Below are 18,586 nucleotides of genomic sequence, written 5' to 3'. Positions count from 1 at the left end.
AGTAATATGGTTAACAAAAATCAATCGTGTATTATTAGAGCTAGAAAGGAATTCAAGAGGCCATTAAGTCAGGTCTCTCTGACGTCAGGCAGTTCTGAGTCTATGTGGATATGAACATACTTCTATCTTTCTGAATTGGATTATGTGCATTTACAAGCAACATGATTGTATTATCTTTTTGTTCTTCCTGTCATTAGGGTCCTGGGAAGCCTCCTTTCTGCTCACAGAATAATAACTGACTCCAAGCAGCCCTTTGGTGACATGACAATTAAGGACTATGATAATGAGTTGTTATACATGGCCCATGACCTGGCGGTGCGGCTCCTCCCTGCTTTTGAAAACACCAAGACAGGGATTCCATATCCTCGGGTGGGTAGACTGGTTCGACCCTTTGTGTTTGACAATTCATTATCTTCCTGAATTAAAATTCTTTGCTTATTAATTTATTTGGGAGAAGGAATGGAATGGAGGTAGACGAGAAAAGCAGTGTCCTTAGAAGAATTTGGCCTTAAATATGATGTAAATATTTTAAAATTCATTCAGCATTTACTGAGCATCCACTGTATGAAAGGCAAACAATGATATATATGACTTATTCCTTCCCCTTAAAGAGTTGATGTTCTGTGAAGTTCAGTATTCTTAAGTCCATTTACATGTGTGATTTATATTCTCTGCTACAAAGCAGTGTGGGGAGTTTGTCTTCATCTCTGACTTGGGTCTATTTTCCCAGAGATCCTCACATGGGTATTGCGGGAGCTCAGTGAGTGTTCTTTTCAATGCTTCACGTGGATCTTTCAAATAAAGGCTGCACAGACCAGCAAGTTAGCTGCTGATTTAAATGCCAGGATCTGGAATTAGATTATATATTTGTGACATCTGATTTGCCAAGCCCAGAACTCCTCTGGGAATGGAGTCAGCCTTTTAGGTAACTGACTGAGAACTGCCAGAGCACAGAGCCTTCATGATGAAACTGGCTGTCATATTCTGGTAGTGCCTCCTTTCTCTCCCAGTTTGAGGTTTGTTTAGGTGCTGAGCAGGAGTGAGTTCATAGTGATTCATTTAAAATTCAGAAGAAATTCTATAGTTTGTTTTTGTCTCTAACCCTAAAGCCTGGTGCCTATGTTACCATGAAGAAAACCTGCTGGAAAGAGAAGGTTTAGTGAAGTGTTATAGCCATTCCCTGAAGACTTGCTCATATTAATAAAGCAAGGCTCTGCTGTTGTTATTGTCTTGTTTGTGTCTTTTAAATTTAATTCCCGTATTCACCTCAGATGTATCTTGGAAGGCAGAGGGCTGACTCTCACTGTGGTAAGCTTGGTTTATTAGCTGAGTGTAGTCTCTGAGACCCGGCTTTTCAGCCCTGTGGATTCCTTGAGTTTTGTCACAGTCTTTGTCTGTTCCCATCCCCAGGTGAATCTAAAGACAGGAGTTCCTCCTGACACCAATAATGAGACATGCACAGCGGGAGCCGGTTCCCTCCTGGTGGAATTCGGGATTCTGAGTCGGCTCCTGGGGGACTCCACATTTGAGTGGGTGGCCAGACGAGCAGTGAAAGCCCTTTGGAACCTCCGGAGCAATGATACAGGATTACTAGGTGTGGCACCTTTACTTGCCATTGGGACTGCACACTGCTTGGTCCCCTTTTCCTTTCATCTTCTCTGGGCTCTGCCCCCTTTTTACTCTTCAACTCAATTGACAACTCAGCAAGAATTGTGTCAGCTGTATCTAATTTCTTTATGTGACCCTTTGCAGAGAGGCTGCATGGTCTGATGGAAAAGCATTAAGCTTTTGTGTTTGAGGGCTCCCTTCTGATTCGGATCCCCTGGCATATTCCACTTGAAAATTATTGTTAATGGAAATGCCGTAAAAAGAACTGCCTCTGAGGCAGATTTTATTGCTTCAATATAAGGTTCTAAATATAAGAATTTAGAGTTACTGATGGAGCAGCTTTTTCCTTTTAAAAAATCTGGGCCTGTGGTAGTAGATGGAAAGTCCAGATTAAACCTGTATGAAGTGGGGTTTTTTCCCTTGAGAATGTTTGGTCAAGATGTTACTTAAAAATTATTATGGAAAATTTCAGAATATAGTAGAGAGAAAGTATGATGAATAATGACCCCTATGTACTCATCATTTATCTTCACTAATTATCAGTATTTTGGTAACTGAAGGTGTTATTTTATTTATTTATTTATTTTGAGATAGGGTCTCACTGTGTCACCCAGGCTGGAGTTCAGTGGTGCGATCTTGGCTCACTGCGGCCTCCACCTGCCGGGTTCAGTGATCCTCCCGCCTCAGCCTCCCAAGTAGCTGAGACGACCGGCGTGTGCCACCATGTCCAGCTAATTTTGTTTATTTTATGTAGAGACAGGGTCTCATTATGTTGCCTGACTAGTCTCAAACTCCTGAGCGCAAGCAATTCTCCCACCTTGGCCTCACAAAGTACTGGAATTACAGGTGTAAGCCACTGTGCCCAGCCTAGGTGTTATTTTAACTCATGTCACTGTCTTAAGTTGTGAAATTTATGTATACATTTGTTGTATTTAACAACAGCAATAGAAATAAAGAAGTCACTCAAATTGTCAGCCTATCACCAAATAGTTGACCAGTGTCACTCCCGATTGTCAACTTTTTAGGTTTCTATAGACCCTTTCAGCCTGGCCTGTGTAACTTTTATATATTTTTCATTATAATATAAACAAATATTTTGATTCTGCCTGACATTTGGCAGATCATTTGTTTCCAAGTTATTGCCTTGCATTCATGATGACCACTTTTGTTGTTGTTTTTATTATTAAGAAAAAATTATCTTTTCCCTTTTCTTTTTTTTTTTTTCTCTTTTGAGACAGGGTCTCCCTCTGTCACCCAGGCTGGACGGCAGTGGCACAATCTCTGCTCACTGCAACCTCTGCCTCCCAGGCTCAAGTGATCCCTGGGATCAAGTGAACCCCCCATCTCAGCCTCGTGAGTAGCTGGCACTACAGGCACCTGCCATCGCACCCAGCAAATTTTTTGTGTTTTTGGTAGAGACAGAGTTTCACCATGTTGCCCAGGCTGGTCTCGAGCTCCTGAGCTCAAGCGATCCGCCTGCCTCGGCTTCCCAAAGTGCTGGGATTGTAAGTGTGAGCCATCATGCCTGGCTACTTTTTCTTTTTAAAATCATCTTTTTTTTGGATAAATTCCCAGGAATGGCAGTACTGGGTTAAAGTCTGTGAAAAACTCTTGGGTTTTGAAATGCATTGTCAATCTGGAAAAGCAAAATGAGAAACCTATTTTTATTTTGCATTAAATGTTTATCCCCATGTTTGTGTCAGTAAACGCTATATATTTAGAAAGATGTCTAGGCTAAGTTAGTGATAAGACTGATAAAAATGTTAGGTCCAAGCAACCACTCCTTCTCCTGTATGCCAAGGATAAAGGTGCTGAGGAGCAGTGTGGTTGGAGTAGGAGGCCTGTCTCCATCTATGTCCTCCCTGATGAGACAGCTGGGACCTCAAGTGCCTTGTTTATTTTTGTAGGCAATGTTGTGAACATTCAGACGGGCCATTGGGTTGGAAAGCAGAGTGGCCTGGGTGCCGGGCTGGACTCCTTCTATGAATACCTCTTGAAATCTTACATTCTCTTTGGAGAAAAAGAAGACCTAGAAATGTTTAATGCTGCATATCAGAGTATTCAGAACTACTTAAGAAGAGGGTATGTCTCCCTAACATCTCTTCTGTTGCCTTGTAAAGCAAATAGAAAGCATTATGAAGCGTTTGTATTTTTTTAACATACAATCACAGGGTCTGTTTATCTCTGCCCTCACCTTACCACCTCTCCTAGTTTGTCAGTCATCTGGGGGCAAAGAGCTGTGTTAGCTTTCTGTCGCTGCATAGCATAGTACCCCAGAACCTAGTGGCTTAAAACAACAAGCATTATCTCATGAAGTTTCTTAGCGACAGTAATCCGGGAGCAGCTGAGCCAGTCATTCTGGCCCAGGATCTCTCCTGAGGTTGTTGTCAAGCTAGTGGCCAGGGCCACAGCCATGCCAAGGCCCGATGGTGCTGGGAGATCCCCTTTCAGGCTCACTTTGGTTGCTGGCAGTCTTCAGTTCCTCTTTGGCTGTTGGCTGGAGGGCTCAGTTCTTTGCCAAGGGGCTTCTTTGTAGGTAGCTCATGGCTACTGGCTTCCCCCAGAGTGAGTGATCTGAGAGAAAAAGAAAGAGGCCAAAATGGCAGCCACAGTGCTTTCATGACTAATCTGGGAATGATATACCAATACTTTTGCCAGACCATTAGTCACCCAGATCAAAATGATACATTCAGTGTGGGAGGGGGCTATGCAAGGGTGTGACTCACAGGAATAGAGGTTCTTGGGGGCCGTCTTAGAGACTTGCTGCTACTACAGGGGCTGACACATCCCAGTGTTTAACTGTGGCTTTAATTGCAGATAGGTCTGCAATGCAGGACAATGTTTTGTTTCTAATACTTTCCAAAGAATTGTTAGGATTAGTCTTTATACTTGGTGATAGAAAGGACAGCTACCACATTTTTTTTTCTCTCCGAGTTTGTTTAAAACATTATTCACCATTTTCTGTTGTGTGTCTCCAGGATGACAGGAGAGAGAGAGAGCCATTTGAAGCTACAGTGGCTTCTACGTAGTGTCACTCTCTTTCCCAGATCTTTCTTTCTTTCTTTTTTTTTTTTGAGTCAGAGTCTTGCTCTGTCACCCAGGCTGGAGTACAGTGGTACGATGTTGGCTCACAGCAACCTCTGCCTCCTGGGTTCAAGCGATTCTCCTGCCTCAGCCTCCTGAGTAGCTGGGATTACAGCCGTGTGCCACCTTGCCTGGCTGATTTTTGTATTTTTAGTAGAGATGGGGTTTCACCATGTTGGTCAGGCTGGTCTCAAACTCCTGACCTCGTGATCCGCCCGCCTCAGCCTCCCAAAGTGCTGGAATTACAGGCGTGAGCCACCACACGTGGGCCCCAGATCTTTCTTTGTATGTATTTCTATGTTAAGTGTCCAGTTTCAGTGCGAGTTATAGCTACTGAGCTTCCTGCTTGGATTTTCTTGGGTCCATTTCTACATTGCTGTTGTAGGAACCATTTGTATGTGCTATGTTTCAGTAAGGGGCCTTTTGGGTGGAATTTATTTATTTTTGCTTTTCAAAGCTGCAAACTAAATTGAGCAGTAATCCCCAAGGGTCTTGCTCTGATGCATTTCTCCAGGCCCAAGCTGTAGGACATTACTAGAGAAGAGACTCTTTGTACCAAAAGAACCAAGCTTTTCTGCTCAGGTGAAATCCAGCATAGGCCCATACTATATACTGAATTCTCTTATGTGGCAGGGCTCTTAAACCCAAAGCTCAAAGTGCTTTCTGCAGAATACTGTGAAATCCTGACATACTATAATGGCTGCATTAGGAACTTTGATCCTGTGGTAAATATTATCTTCTGCTAGAGTCTAATGTAGATAATTAAAGGCAGTCTGTCTCCAAAGGTTTAAGGAATGAGTTAGGAGAAAAAATTAATGTTAATTCCATTTAAATGAAACCACCAGTGGCTGCTGGAGAGGTAGAGATCTGTCAGTGAGCTTTCTTTTCACCATTGAATGTGCTGCTTGGGTTTGCAGGCGGGAAGCCTGCAATGAAGGAGAAGGAGACCCTCCACTCTATGTCAACGTGAACATGTTCAGTGGGCAGCTGATGAACACCTGGATTGACTCTCTGCAGGCCTTTTTCCCTGGACTGCAGGTATTTTGCCATCAGATTTCCTAAGAATAACCAATCACCAGAAAGGGCTTCTCCCTCCTTTTCTTTCTTTTTTAATAACCTGAGCATTCTCTGTCTCCTTTGGATTTGGGAGGTCACTAAAACTATATGTCTTCATCTCTCTGTTTGTGAAATTAGTCTCCAGAATATTGAACAGAGCCATTCCACACAAGTGCGAAACCATGTTTGAGAAGTGACTGTGTGTGATTTTTATTTTTGTTTGTTTTTGTTTTGAGATGAAGTCTTGCTCTGTTGCCCAGGCTGGAGTGCAGTGGCGCAATCTTGGCTCACTGCAACCTCCACCTCCTGGGTTCAAGAGATTCTCCTGCCTCAGCCTCCAGGGTAGCTGGGATTACAGGCGCCTGCCACCACACCCGGCTAATTTTTTGTACTTTTAGTAGAGACGGGTTTTCACTATGTTGTCCAGGCTGGTCTCGAACTCCAGGCCTTAGGTGATCTGCCCACCTCAGCCTCCCAAAGTGCTGGGATTACTGGCATGAGGCATTGTGCTGGGCTGTGTGTGATTTTTGGATAATCCATCGCTCAGTTGTTTATTCCTTGTTCATTAGTACACGTAATCTCTTTTTCTGTGTGCAGTTCACATCAATTTGGCATTAGTGGCCAGATAGGGAGGGCATTTATTTGTCTGGGTTGTCACTTTTGGGTTGGTTTTGTCTTTAACCCTATGTGTAGGTCAAGTAAGAACTCAGGGGCAGAGGAGAGCCCAGGCAGGCCCTTTGTGCCATGTCTTGTCACTCTAGGAATGGTATCTCAGCCTGATGACCTGTGTCCTCTCCTTAGGTGCTGATAGGAGATGTGGAAGATGCCATCTGCCTTCATGCCTTCTACTATGCTATATGGAAACGATATGGTGCCCTCCCTGAGAGATATAACTGGCAGCTGCAGGCCCCTGACGTTCTCTTCTACCCACTGAGACCAGAGTTAGTGGAATCCACGTATCTCCTCTACCAGGTACTAGAGTTGTGTGTTGTTTTTTTTTTTCCTTTCACTGCCTCCCCTGACCCCAGCAGTTCGTTCTTAATGAACATTTGCTGAGTGATTTATGGTTATGTTGTTTCATAGTGACTCTGATTGAGTTACCCCCTATCCGTAGTCTTGTTAGTGTTCAGTGTCATTCGTAACTTCACAGGACAGAGAAGGCATCTGCAGTCAAATATGTTTTTAACCTCATATTCTACAAAGCTGAATCATGTTTTTACCGTAGGACTTATGTCTCACATCTTTAAGTATTCATGAGGAAGATTTTGTACTAAGGTGTTTTCCAAATGTATTTGATCAGAAGACCCGTTTTTAGGATGCAATTCTGCATCAGTGTACTGTGGAGCCCCGGTCTGTGTAACAACTATTCAGACAAAAAGAAAATTGATTTTCTTGGTTGTAAAGGAAATCATCTGGGATTCATCTGGATGCCTGTTTTTGTTTACTGTTTGTGTGTGTGTGTGTGTGTGTATATATATATATATAAAAAATAGTGTTCATCCTTTGTGAAATTACTTCAGTGGCAGAGGGAATGTGACTTTAACTGTGAAATGTCTTCTTCCTGACAGTTGAAGCCAGATATTTATACTTCTGTTCATGCCATACATATATACACACTGAGAGTCCTCGTCCATTCACATGCACAGCAGCACGAGTGGTTAACTCACCAAGAAACTGGCCTTGGTGAAATTCAGTAGGCCTGTAACAGATGCCCACTGTGGGCCAGCCCTAGCAGCAGAGCCTGAGTTTTAGAAACTCTGGTAGTGGGGATTTTTAGAAACTCTGGTAGTGGAGCTAACACTAAGATTTGAATTTATTTATTCAACAATTTTTTTATACCAAATCCTTGCCATTTGCTTCAGATGAAAAAAGGGGAAAGAAATCCTGTGAAACTGGTAGTAGTCCTCATGCCTAAAAAGGGACCTCATGAGTTTTAGGTAACCTCTCAAAAAAGGGAAAAGATAATAGCCACCTGTTTGGCCTTTCTGAGCCCAGTAGAAAGGCTGTACACGGAGGATGGCGTGCCAGTTACTGGCTGATTTCTCCTCTTAAGCTTAGTCCTGTAGCCTGTGAGCTTACTCCTCTTTGTTTCTGTCACTGCTTCTTTCATGTTTTCCGCTTCTCCTTCACGTTGACAGAGATGTCTTGCACTCTACAGCTTTACCCTCCGAAGCCACACCCTGTGCACTTTTAATCCGGAGACTGCTAACCTTGTTGTTTGTTGCTGCAATCTGGCACTAGGCATGAATTAAAGATCCCCAACTTTTAAACTGTTTGTTGGATAAAGGCTTATCTTCCCAGAGAAGTTTTTTTCTCTAGTAAAACCATCTAAGAGTATGTGTGAGAAGAGTAGGCAACTGAGGACTGATTTCTCAGGGTGATTAGAGAGGAAAGGGTGGCGGCCTCCTTTTACACTTTGGAAAGTCTTGTTCCCATCAGCCTTTCCTCATGGTGCCATAAGCGGAATGGTGGCAAGGTTCTCTTTCCTGTGCCTGTGTCTTAAGTTTCTGGAGAGTTCTGAGGCAAGATAGAAATTGGATTTGTTCTCAGATATGGTGCTGTCAGGGTGGGCATTGTTTTGTTTCTAATCATGATGGCAACCAAAGTAGATTATTGTTCTACCCTGGAACAGATGGTCTTACCCCTGGCTAAAGTTAAACAAGTCACAGGTACGCTTTGATGTGAACTGACGGAATACCTTAGTCCTCTAACCGTTGTGACCCTGCAAGATAAATGACCTGGGCCCTGTTTCTTCCTTTGGCTGGCGACTCGTCTCCACGGGGAAGCCCTGCAGTCACCATGATGTTTGTTGATGGCATGTCTTCCAAGCCCATGCTGGATCACATTCTCTCGTGTTCTCTCTAGGCAACCAAGAATCCCTTCTACCTCCATGTAGGAATGGATATTCTGCAGAGTCTGGAAAAGTACACAAAAGTCAAGTCAGTTTTCTAAGTTCCTACCTTTTTCTGTCAGCCACTTTTAATTTATTTCAAATTGTTTTGGGGAAATATCCTAGTTTGCATTTTAATTTATAGAACCAGGTCATTAATGTTACATTTACAGGGAAATTGCTTACCTTTTGGTGTAGTAGAACCTTTCCATTGTGGTGAGAACTGTCCTTTTTTTTCCATGAGGTTCTAGCAGATTATGGGTGTTCATTCTAACTTCTTTCCCCTAGTTATATAATAACATATATGCTAAAATGTTTAGGGAGTACAGAAAATATAAAGCAGTAGAATATTATCACTGTAATCTCCACATACAGAGAAAACTGTAGTCAGTATTGAAATGTATGTACTTATAATCTTTTAAATATATCTTATATATGATGTGTGTATATATGTATATGTAAGAAACATACTCTATATTTCAATTTTGTGACATGCTTTTTTTTTTACCTGCTATATCATAAGTTTTTTTTTTAAAGTACTATCTTAAATAATAAGTCAATACTCAAATAATAAGTCAATTCTACAAGGATTAGGACTAGAAATTTAAATTAGTCCTTTTAAATTTGTTGCCAGTCATTTTCTTGGTGCCGTGTTATGCTTCTGGCCAGCACCCCGCCACCACGCCCACACCCTGTAACTCACCTGATAATTTAGCAGCCAAAAGCACTTGCTAAGTAAATTTGCAAACAACCCAGGCTATAAAAAAGGAGAGCCCTTCAATGTAAGCATAGTTTCATATGGTGCTGGATGACTGGTTGATTATTCTGATAAGAGAATGTTTCTGCTTCTTAAGTGGATCAGCAGATGGGAATGAAGAGAGGCAGGACTGACCGGATGATTGTTTTGTAGGTGTGGGTACGCCACGCTGCATCACGTCATTGACAAGTCCACAGAAGACCGGATGGAGAGCTTCTTTCTCAGTGAGACCTGTAAATACTTGTATCTGGTATGTGTGTTGCAAGATGAACCCAGGAATGTTTAGTATTGCTTAGAGCAAGCATTCGCATAGTCTTCCATCTGACAGATACTTACTGGGCACAGCTACATGCTGGACATTGTGCATTCCCAGGATACAAACGCTGTCAGAACCAAAGGATATTACTATCTTCTTTCATGGTTTCCAACCTTGTTGAAAAGTCATTTGTCAAGTAAACCAAGAACTGAACTTATGATTACAAACTGGGAAATGCTGGTAACGATTGATACAGAACCAGCGTTAGTTGCGGTGGTCGGGGAAGACGCCTCTGAGGAAGAGAGCTGTGTTCATAATGGCTTCTCACTTCTCTTGATGTATGTGATCTTGGCCAGGACCTGCAGCTCAGCCTTGTCTCTGTCCATACACACATCCTCAGGCACATGACTGTGTGTGTGTGTGTGTGTGTGTGTGTGTATATATATAGAGAGAATTTCTGGACCTGGATGAAACCTTTGGTATTACCTAATGTTCATATGTTCATTATTTCCCTCACAAGAACTACAGCCTACACAGAGGTCAGGCGACTTGCTTGAAGTATGGCGGTGGCTGTGGCAGAGCTGAAGTGTGAACTGTGGTCCTGACTCCCTGTCTGGTGCTGTTTCCACCTCACTGCTCTGCCTCGTGCATACAGCCACTCTTGTGCCCCCTGCCACTTTCCTCAGTATGGCCACATAGAAACAGAGGGCAGGATTTCCAGGTTAGAAGGTAGCATGGCAACTGAGAACTTGGGCAGAGGGTCAGAGATAGAAGCAGCTGTGATAAATTGTGTTTATCTAATTCCGTGGTTCCTAGGCCTGGGGCTAGCTGGGTCCAAATCACCCTGGGGCCCTTGCTAAGATGACAGCCATGTTAAGTCAGAATCTTCAGAATAAGCGGGCTCAGAAATCTGTCATTTTGACAAGTGCCTCCAGTGGTTTCACATGAGCCAGGTTTTGGAGCTGCTGGTCTAATCCATTAAGACGGTGCTCTTCTGTGTCTGGTGTCTTTTCACAGATGACTGCAGAGGTATGTCTGCCAGCAGCCCATGTGGTCTGTCCAGTGGGAAGACAGCTGTCCTGCTGTCGATTCCTGTGTGTGCAGTGGTTCTTGCTCTCCGTGCAGGTGGCTCCGTTCTGCTAAATCAGGCTGCTCAGAGCAGCCTAGCTGCATGTTTCCATCCAGCAGCCAGTGGTGTCAGAAGGACGTTAACAGGGCGAGTTTTAGAGTAAAAGGCAGGTGACCCTGTAGGGTGTGCTAGCTGAAAGAACCTGGAGTCTGGGGAGAGGAAAACCTGTGGTCTGCCCTGTTCTTCTCTTGTTACTGTGTAAACATTGACAAGCTGCACTGAATCTCATTTTTCCTCATCTTGAAATAGTTTAGGTGACCAATAAAGTTTCAGAGAGTTTCTAGGTATTCATTCATTCAACATTCACAGAACGCTTACCTTCTCCTGCACTGTTGCATCCCATATTGGGTTAGATGTTCTTTCTAGATGCTCTTTCATTCCGTGTCACATGCACCATTGAGGGAAAGGACTGTGCCTTGTGGCCATTGCGTCTTCAGAGCCCAACCCTTGTTGTGCAAGAAGTGAAGTGAATGTTGGCAGATGTGTTGGGCTCTGTGCTAGGCCCTGGGGATATGGTGGTGGATAAAACTTAGTCCCTCCCTGTCAGCGTTTACAGTTCAGGGTCTAGGTGTGTGTGAGGTTGGGTGTAGTTCTAGAATTCCAGCAGGAGAACTCTTAGGTAGCACATGGAAATCATCCAGCGAACTTTTATAGACTACCTGTGCTTGGGCCTTAGCCTTGGAATTTCTGAGTCTCTGCATCTGGGCAGGATATGTGTAGGGGAGAGGCAGGTCTAGGTATCTGAGTTTAGATGAAGCAGATGATTCTGCCTTGCAGCCTGGGTTGGGCACCACAGTTGTCAGTCAATTCGTTTTCACCCAGTTGTCACTGAGAAGCATGAGGCCCAAGCAAATTCTACTCCCTGGGTAGCTGGGACATGCCCCCATGATTCAGTTCCAAGTGTGCTACAATTATTGGTTGTATCTTTTTCTCCGTTCCCTCTAGCTGTTTGATGAAGACAATCCAGTACACAAGTCTGGAACCAGATACATGTTCACAACAGAGGGACACATTGTATCTGTGGATGAGCATCTTCGGGAATTGCCATGGAAGGAATTCTTCTCTGAAGAGGGAGGGCAGGACCAAGGGGGAAAGTCTGTGCACAGGCCGAAACCTCACGAGTTAAAAGTCATCAACTCCAGCTCCAACGTGAGTTGTTTTTTCCAGGGGTGATTTGCATATAGAGGAAGAGAAAAGACCATGAATTGCTTAGTTGTTCAGACTTCCGGACAGAAAATTGATGGTGTACGCAGATTGGGAGATTTGAAAACACCTCCTAAAGACACCATTTACATAGATGTTGTCAGGGTGTAGGGAAACCACAAGAGCAGCGGTGGCATCATCACTGCTGGCTGCAGGTGCCGGTGGGGAGAGTGGCTACAGGATCCTGGAAACGGGGAGTCTTGTGGGAGGAGCGACCACTCAGCAGGAGCCACGACGCAGATCTGACTTTTGAGGCCTTGCCTGGAGGGAGCCGGCAGAGTCAACATGTGACCCCTTCCCGCTCCCCCAATTGCCTGCTGGAGCATCTTGGCTGCCTGGGGCAGAAGCTGGAGGCCGAGCGAGCCTGTTGATATGATCCATCAGTGGACCTGGAGGGACAAATGGAAGACCTTCAGCAAAATCATTTACCAGCAGCAGAAGGGAAAAAAAAGCAGTGATAGTCACAGTGGTCCCAATGAAGATGCTTTTTGAAGTGCAGCAAACACCCACATTCATTTAAAGTAGGGCTTTACTCCACATGCCTAGATTGTCCTGAGAAGCAGCAGGAAAAATTTGGAAATGGAAGTCCTTGCATCCCTAGTGAAAGTGTCAGGTAGTTGTGTTCATTTGAATCAAATAGGATGATTTGGAAGTGAGGATAGGGAAATGTAGATCAGTCAAAATTTCAAATCTTGTTATCCCCCAGGGCCTTGGTGGTCAGGAGTTCGTCAGCCTCCCCACAGATGGGTTGCCTTGGCATTAGGGGCGCCCTCTCATTGCAGACTGTGCTTCAGTGCTTTTCCATTAATGCCCCTTCACCATCAGTCTATGAAATAAATCAATAGGCCAGAGTGTAGATAACCACCCCCGCCCCCATTTCCATCAGTCATGGAACGCTGATTGAGTGGACAAAGCATAATCGGGAGGAAGGGGAAGGAGAGTGAGAGGGGGAAGAGTTAATAACAGCCAGCACTTGCAAACACATACCAGGGTTAACCTTTGCACCATTCTAAACGCTTACGTACGTTAATCCGTTTACTTCTAACAACAGCCCTGTGAGGGGTGGGTACTTTTAACATCTCCATTTTACAGATGAAGAAAGGGAGGCACAGAGAGGTTCAGGTCCCACGGTGGAGCCAGGATTTGGACCCAGGCAGTGTCTTCTCTTTTAGGAAGGAGACATCTCTGACCTGCCACACTCACTAATAGATCTGATCACATGATTCCAGGCACCAGGGATTCAGGCCCTCAGAAGGGCTCCCAGTTCTGGATAGGGGCATGGCCTAGTAGGGAATCCACTTCCATCCTAGGCGTTTGTCTGTAGTGCTGTTGAAACACAGAGGGTAGGGAGTAATCTCCAAAGAAAATCAAGGCAGGATTCCCTGAGGAGGTCACTTGCTGGAGATCCTTGAAGGATGAAAAGGGGTATCCCAGAAAGGATGTTCAGGCAGAAGCAGTAGCACCTGCAGAAGCACAGAGATGTGGGCTGGTGGGGGCAGTTGGGACAAATGGAAGGACCTGCCAGTCTTGATCTTGCCGGGGATGAGGAGCAGAGTGTAGTAAGTTCAACTATAGGGCATGGGGAAAATGTTTCTTTGGAGATGAAGCAGATAATGAATGTATTTAGACAACTGCTTCCAGGGATGTCACAGTGGGTTAGTTCTCAAGATGTGTATCTCCTTTGAGGAAGAAAAGTGGTGGGGGTGGGGGGGTTTTAATTAAAAAAGAAATAGTAGTCTTAAGCATTTAGAGTTTAGTTGTGAATGAGAAAAACATAGCTCAGAAAAACACAGTATTTTCAAATAGCAGGAATGTTTTCTGAAATTCTGGGTGGACTAAGGACCCCAGGGATGTGGCTTTCAGTCCTGGCCACTAAGCAGTTGCTGTGATGCCTTTTAGCCTCCTTGGATCTGCCATTTCTTTATAAAGTGAGTGAGGATATTCAATTATGTCAGTGGTCTTCACCTGAGGGTGATTTTGCTCCTCAGGGAACACTGGAACAGCGTCTGGAGATGTTTTTGATTTTCACAACTGAGGCATAGGAGTTGCCACTGGCACCTAGTGGGAGAGGCAAGGGGTGCTGCTGACCGTCCTACAGTGTACAGGCAGCTTCCACAACAGTTACTTACTTCCAAACGTCAGTAGTTCACAGGCTGAGAAACCCTGGATTAAGTCATCCAGTCACATTTCCTGAGAGAGCAACATATGAGTTTTTAATTTTCCCTCGTTTTTGTCTTTCTAGTGCAATCGTGTACCTGATGAGAGGAGGTACTCCCTGCCCTTGAAGAGCATCTACATGCGACAGATTGACCAGATGGTTGGTTTGATTTGATCTGCTGTGAGGCCTCGTCTTGAACCAGACCTTAACAACCAAACCCAGACCATGCCAAAGTCCAGTCTGAAATGGAAGGGGACAGAAGTCTTGACGTCCATGATGGTGTAGGAATTTCTGTGCAGCACCTCACCACATCTGGTTAATCCTTGCACACTTCAGTGTTTCTCTCCTGTTCAATAAAATGCCCTGTTAAGGATATAATTTGAAGTGAGAAGATACATGGAAATTGCCCTCTTATGACATGTTGATGTTATAAGCACAATAGACGGGGCATCTTTGGATTGATGTTCACAGCTTTATACTTTAGAACCTAAGTCTCTTCACTTTGCTGGCACCTGCTATACTGGAGTATTGCTATGTCTTTAAAAAAATTTTTTTATTGTATTTTATTTTTTCGAGACAGGGTCTTGATATTTTTTTGAGACAGGGTTACCTGGGCTCAAGTGATCCTTCTGCCTCAGCCTCCTGAGTAGCTGGGATTACAGGTGAGCACCACTGTACCTGGCTAGCTACTTCTTTGTTAGAGGATTGAGAATGAAATTTCTGCAAAAGGGCCCGTGGTTTATTTGGTATCCTTACTTAATTGCATTGAAAATGTCATCCTTTCTGTTGTTAGATAATTGGGCTCTTCCCCTGATACCAACCATGATTTTGGATCACATGGGAGAAAAAATCATCCAGTTTTTCATGTTTGCCTCAAGTAATCTTTACAGTGTTACAAATTATTTGCTTAAGAATAATGGTCTTAACCAGAATTCTTAACAGACAGTCTCTTAAGTTATTATGTTATGGTCTAAGAGGTTAACTGACAGATCTTTTGGATGGTATTTTGCATTTTGAATATGAACTTACCTGAGGAACTCCCATAGTTCCAGAATCAGGTGCCTTTCAGGGAGAGAACAATACCTAAGATTGTCTGAGCTTCCATCTTTCTCATATTTCCTAAGCAAGGATTCTCAGTTCTGACCATATTTGGGTTAGAGTTCTGTTTTGTTTTTGTTTCCTGTGTCTAGTGCCAATTAGCTAAATCAGGAAGAAAGAAATGATCACATGACTTTTAGCATCCTTGAGCCATTTCTCTGTGTAATATAGGCTTTAGATTAGTGCCTTATATTGGTTTTGGTTTGGGGCACTGGATGTCGCAGCTACTGCTATGGTTTCAGGAGGCCTGTTTAGCCACATGGTGAGACCATGGTGAAAGGGGGATGGAAATTGCTTGGCCAGTCTTTGCCTTTCAACCTGTAAAAGTAAGCATGTAGAAGGAGGAAGTTGTGCTAAAATGCCTTCTTTCTTTTTTTGCTATTATTTTCTTAGCCAGAACATCTCTCTTTGAACTCACACTGATACACACCTGCTACTCTTACACAGTGCAGCAGGGTTGACTCTTAGTCTGGCTTCCATGAAGCGTCATGGGTGGAAACGCATTCTAGTAAAAAGGGTAGGAAATCCCTAAAACTTCCAGCCTCACATCCCACAGTTCTCACCTGTCACTGTTTTCCCACCTCTAAGGATTTCATGTACATCTTTTCAAAGCTAGAAATAAACACTGTCTAAGTTTATGTTGCATTTTTAGTCAAAAGGGAGAAATCTTATTCCTTCTTGAAAATTTTAAGTGTTATGGTTTTATATAGTTCCGTTCTTTGAGATTTTTGAAGAGTATTTTCAGTAATAAACGTGCCATCTCTCTCTCTTAAACATTTATTACACCAATTGTTTTAAAATAGAAAAAATAAAATGCTTCTGTTTTACCTTTTTTCATTTCAGAAGCATTATTCTGTTTATTAGCAGTGTCCCATCTACTGAATAGAAAACTTTGAGAATAATATATGTATATTTTAAATGTTTTCACTGACTCATTAAAAATGTTAAATACACACACACACACGCATGCATGCACACACACGAGCATACTTGTACCTTTGTCTCTGGGCAAACAGGTGGGACTGTTAGTGACCCATTTGGGAAAATAGAGCATCTCAGAGAAGGAGGTGAGTTCTTCGTGCCTGTGATTTCTCTTGGCACTCGCCTCCTCTCCCGCTCTGGCTTTTGTGGCGGCAGTGGTGGGTAAGCACTCCAGTGTTCTCTTAATGAGGCGCTTTGCCTGTCACTCGAGCAAGCCTGGGTGTTCCTTCCTCCTCATGCTCCTGGAATAGGGAATAGGGATCTCATGCTTGCAGACTACAGAATGCTGCAGATGCTTCCCAGGGGCCACAGGCTGTCAGGAAATGTGTTTTATGTTAAGTCACAAACCCACGTGACTTCTGGGTACTGGAATTAATACCAGTGGGTGAGACTGAGGGTGAGTGAGTTAGTACATATTATTCCTGGTTGTTGAGCTTCCAGACTACCCAGTCCAAAGTTTGATGCTATGTAGTCAGTGGTTTGTGGGGCAGGATGCCAGAAGGTTCTTTGAGCCAGCTTCAAAGGTTACTTGTTTTTTTTTTTTGAAAGTCAGAATGTTAACAACTGTGATATATCCTGCAGGGCTTTTGCAGTTTCTTCTGTTCTGTGTTCTGAAATACTGGGTAGAGAATGGCTGAGGAGGAGATTACCAGAGAAGTTGCTTTGCTCGGTGCTTTGCCCCAGGATTGCCTCAAATCTGAGTGGACTTCATCCTTTGCGGCAGCTCTGAGCCTGTCCCATCTTCCTATTCCCACGTGTAGCTAGTGTCTAGTGTCAGCTTTGCTCAATGTGGTGGAAACATTTTGCAGAACTGTTGTAGAAAGCTGCCTTATAGTTGGCTTGACGAAGCGTAATTCTCTTATAACAAACTTTCAGATCATTACAGGGGAGGCTTAGCTACTTCAGTTGATGTGACCGAGGAATCCCTTCTAGAAGAATAGGTGGCAAGGAAGGGTTTGCTAGCTCTCCATTTGCACTGGCCATTGTGAAAAACCAGCTTCTGTATTCAAATCTTCCCTTCATTAAAAAAAATTTTTTTTTGCAGCCCTTGTGCCGGAACTTACTCATTGTAACTGAATCCTCAGGGCTTTTCTTGTTTTAGATCATGGACTGTGCACGTGACACTTAAATAATTTTCTGTGTATTTAAAGAAAAATGCACCAGGATGGTGTCTGTGCACATGACTATTAGAGGAGCATCTGTAGGAAGTACCTGGTTTGGTCAGTGCAGTTGTGCAATCTGAGGGCCTTGTTTCCTCCTCCGCTTCCCCCTTCTCCCCACCAAAGGAAAATATCCCTCTTAATGATTTCTTAGTTCAGTTTACTGAATGATTACCACCTGTAATTCCTCTTTAGGTTGTGTAGACTCAACATGAGACATTCGTTTCTGCTTTCTGGAGGGCACCAGAGGCCTTTCTCTTTTTTAAATTTTTTTTGTCTGTTGACATAAAAATCTTTTTTCAAATTTAGTGCTGGTGAAAAGGTAGGGCTGAGTGATTACCGTAGCCACAGGGTGGCTGAGCAGGAACTTTAGAAGAAAATCCTGAGCTTTCCTGTCCATTCCCAGCATCCAGCTCCTATTCTAGTGCCTCTTCCCTGCAGGGCAGGGACCCCTTGGGAAAGCGAGGAGGTGGGACGGGCTAGGCCCTGTGTCCCAGGTTTCACAGGGCTCAGGGTTATGCTCCCGCTTGAATCTGGACGTGAATCTGGTAAAAATGTCAGGTACCTGTGGAACTCCCTGATTCTATACCCTCTTCCTTCTTTCTGCAAGGCAGAGGAATAGTAATAGTATTTTTAAAGATTATTTTGTTTTAGTTTTAAATAGCAAAACACAAGCTGCATTTTTATTTATTTTGCGTAAGAAAGGTAAATCTTTTTACAAAAAAAGTATAGAGTTGGAAACTCTGGGAAAACTTACGGAAATACACAAATGCTTCTCTCTCTGTAATGTGCAATATGCTTTGCAACTGTAGATGATATTTTATGTTTAATCTGTAAATAAGAAATGTATTTAAATTAAAAGGGATCTTTTTGTAAAAGGACCAAATGTTCTTTTATAAATGTAATAAGGAATATCTTGCTCTTTAAAATTTATTAGGATTTTTATGAGTAATTTTTATTAAAAGATTTCTTTTTTTGAGCTGTCATCTTGTTTCTCTTTTACATTCTCATGTAGACACACTACATGCAAGACAAATGGGAGAAAAATCTCTAAAGGAAATGCCCATCTGGATGAATAAAACCTTGCTTTTTATAGCTAAGCCCTAAGTAATACCTCCCCCATGGAATTCCACTACATTTTTGTATGTCACACTCTTCCATTAAATGCCCCTCACATGCGGGTCAGAACTGCTTTTCATGACTTTT

At 43.3% G+C, this 18,586-nt stretch overlaps 1 protein-coding gene across 1 annotated transcript in view; it reads left to right on the top strand.

The window, feature by feature from the left end:
• The window catches only part of EDEM1 (ER degradation enhancing alpha-mannosidase like protein 1), a 32,248-nt gene extending 13,882 nt beyond the window's left edge, over positions 1–18,366 (top strand). The window contains exons 4-12 of the mRNA XM_054481997.2: positions 198–369; positions 1,411–1,594; positions 3,516–3,690; positions 5,610–5,730; positions 6,550–6,720; positions 8,614–8,687; positions 9,549–9,645; positions 11,726–11,929; positions 14,226–18,366. Of these exons, the coding sequence (XP_054337972.1) occupies positions 198–369; positions 1,411–1,594; positions 3,516–3,690; positions 5,610–5,730; positions 6,550–6,720; positions 8,614–8,687; positions 9,549–9,645; positions 11,726–11,929; positions 14,226–14,315 (1,288 nt within the window). The 3' untranslated portion in view covers positions 14,316–18,366. The remainder of the gene's footprint in view (positions 1–197; positions 370–1,410; positions 1,595–3,515; positions 3,691–5,609; positions 5,731–6,549; positions 6,721–8,613; positions 8,688–9,548; positions 9,646–11,725; positions 11,930–14,225) is intronic.
• The last annotated feature ends 220 nt before the right edge of the window (positions 18,367–18,586 follow it).

The sequence above is a fragment of the Pongo pygmaeus genome, chromosome 2 (genome assembly GCF_028885625.2).
Source record: "Pongo pygmaeus isolate AG05252 chromosome 2, NHGRI_mPonPyg2-v2.0_pri, whole genome shotgun sequence".
Classification (NCBI taxonomy): Eukaryota; Metazoa; Chordata; class Mammalia; order Primates; family Hominidae; genus Pongo; species Pongo pygmaeus.
This window is presented reverse-complemented; position numbering and strand designations above follow the sequence as displayed.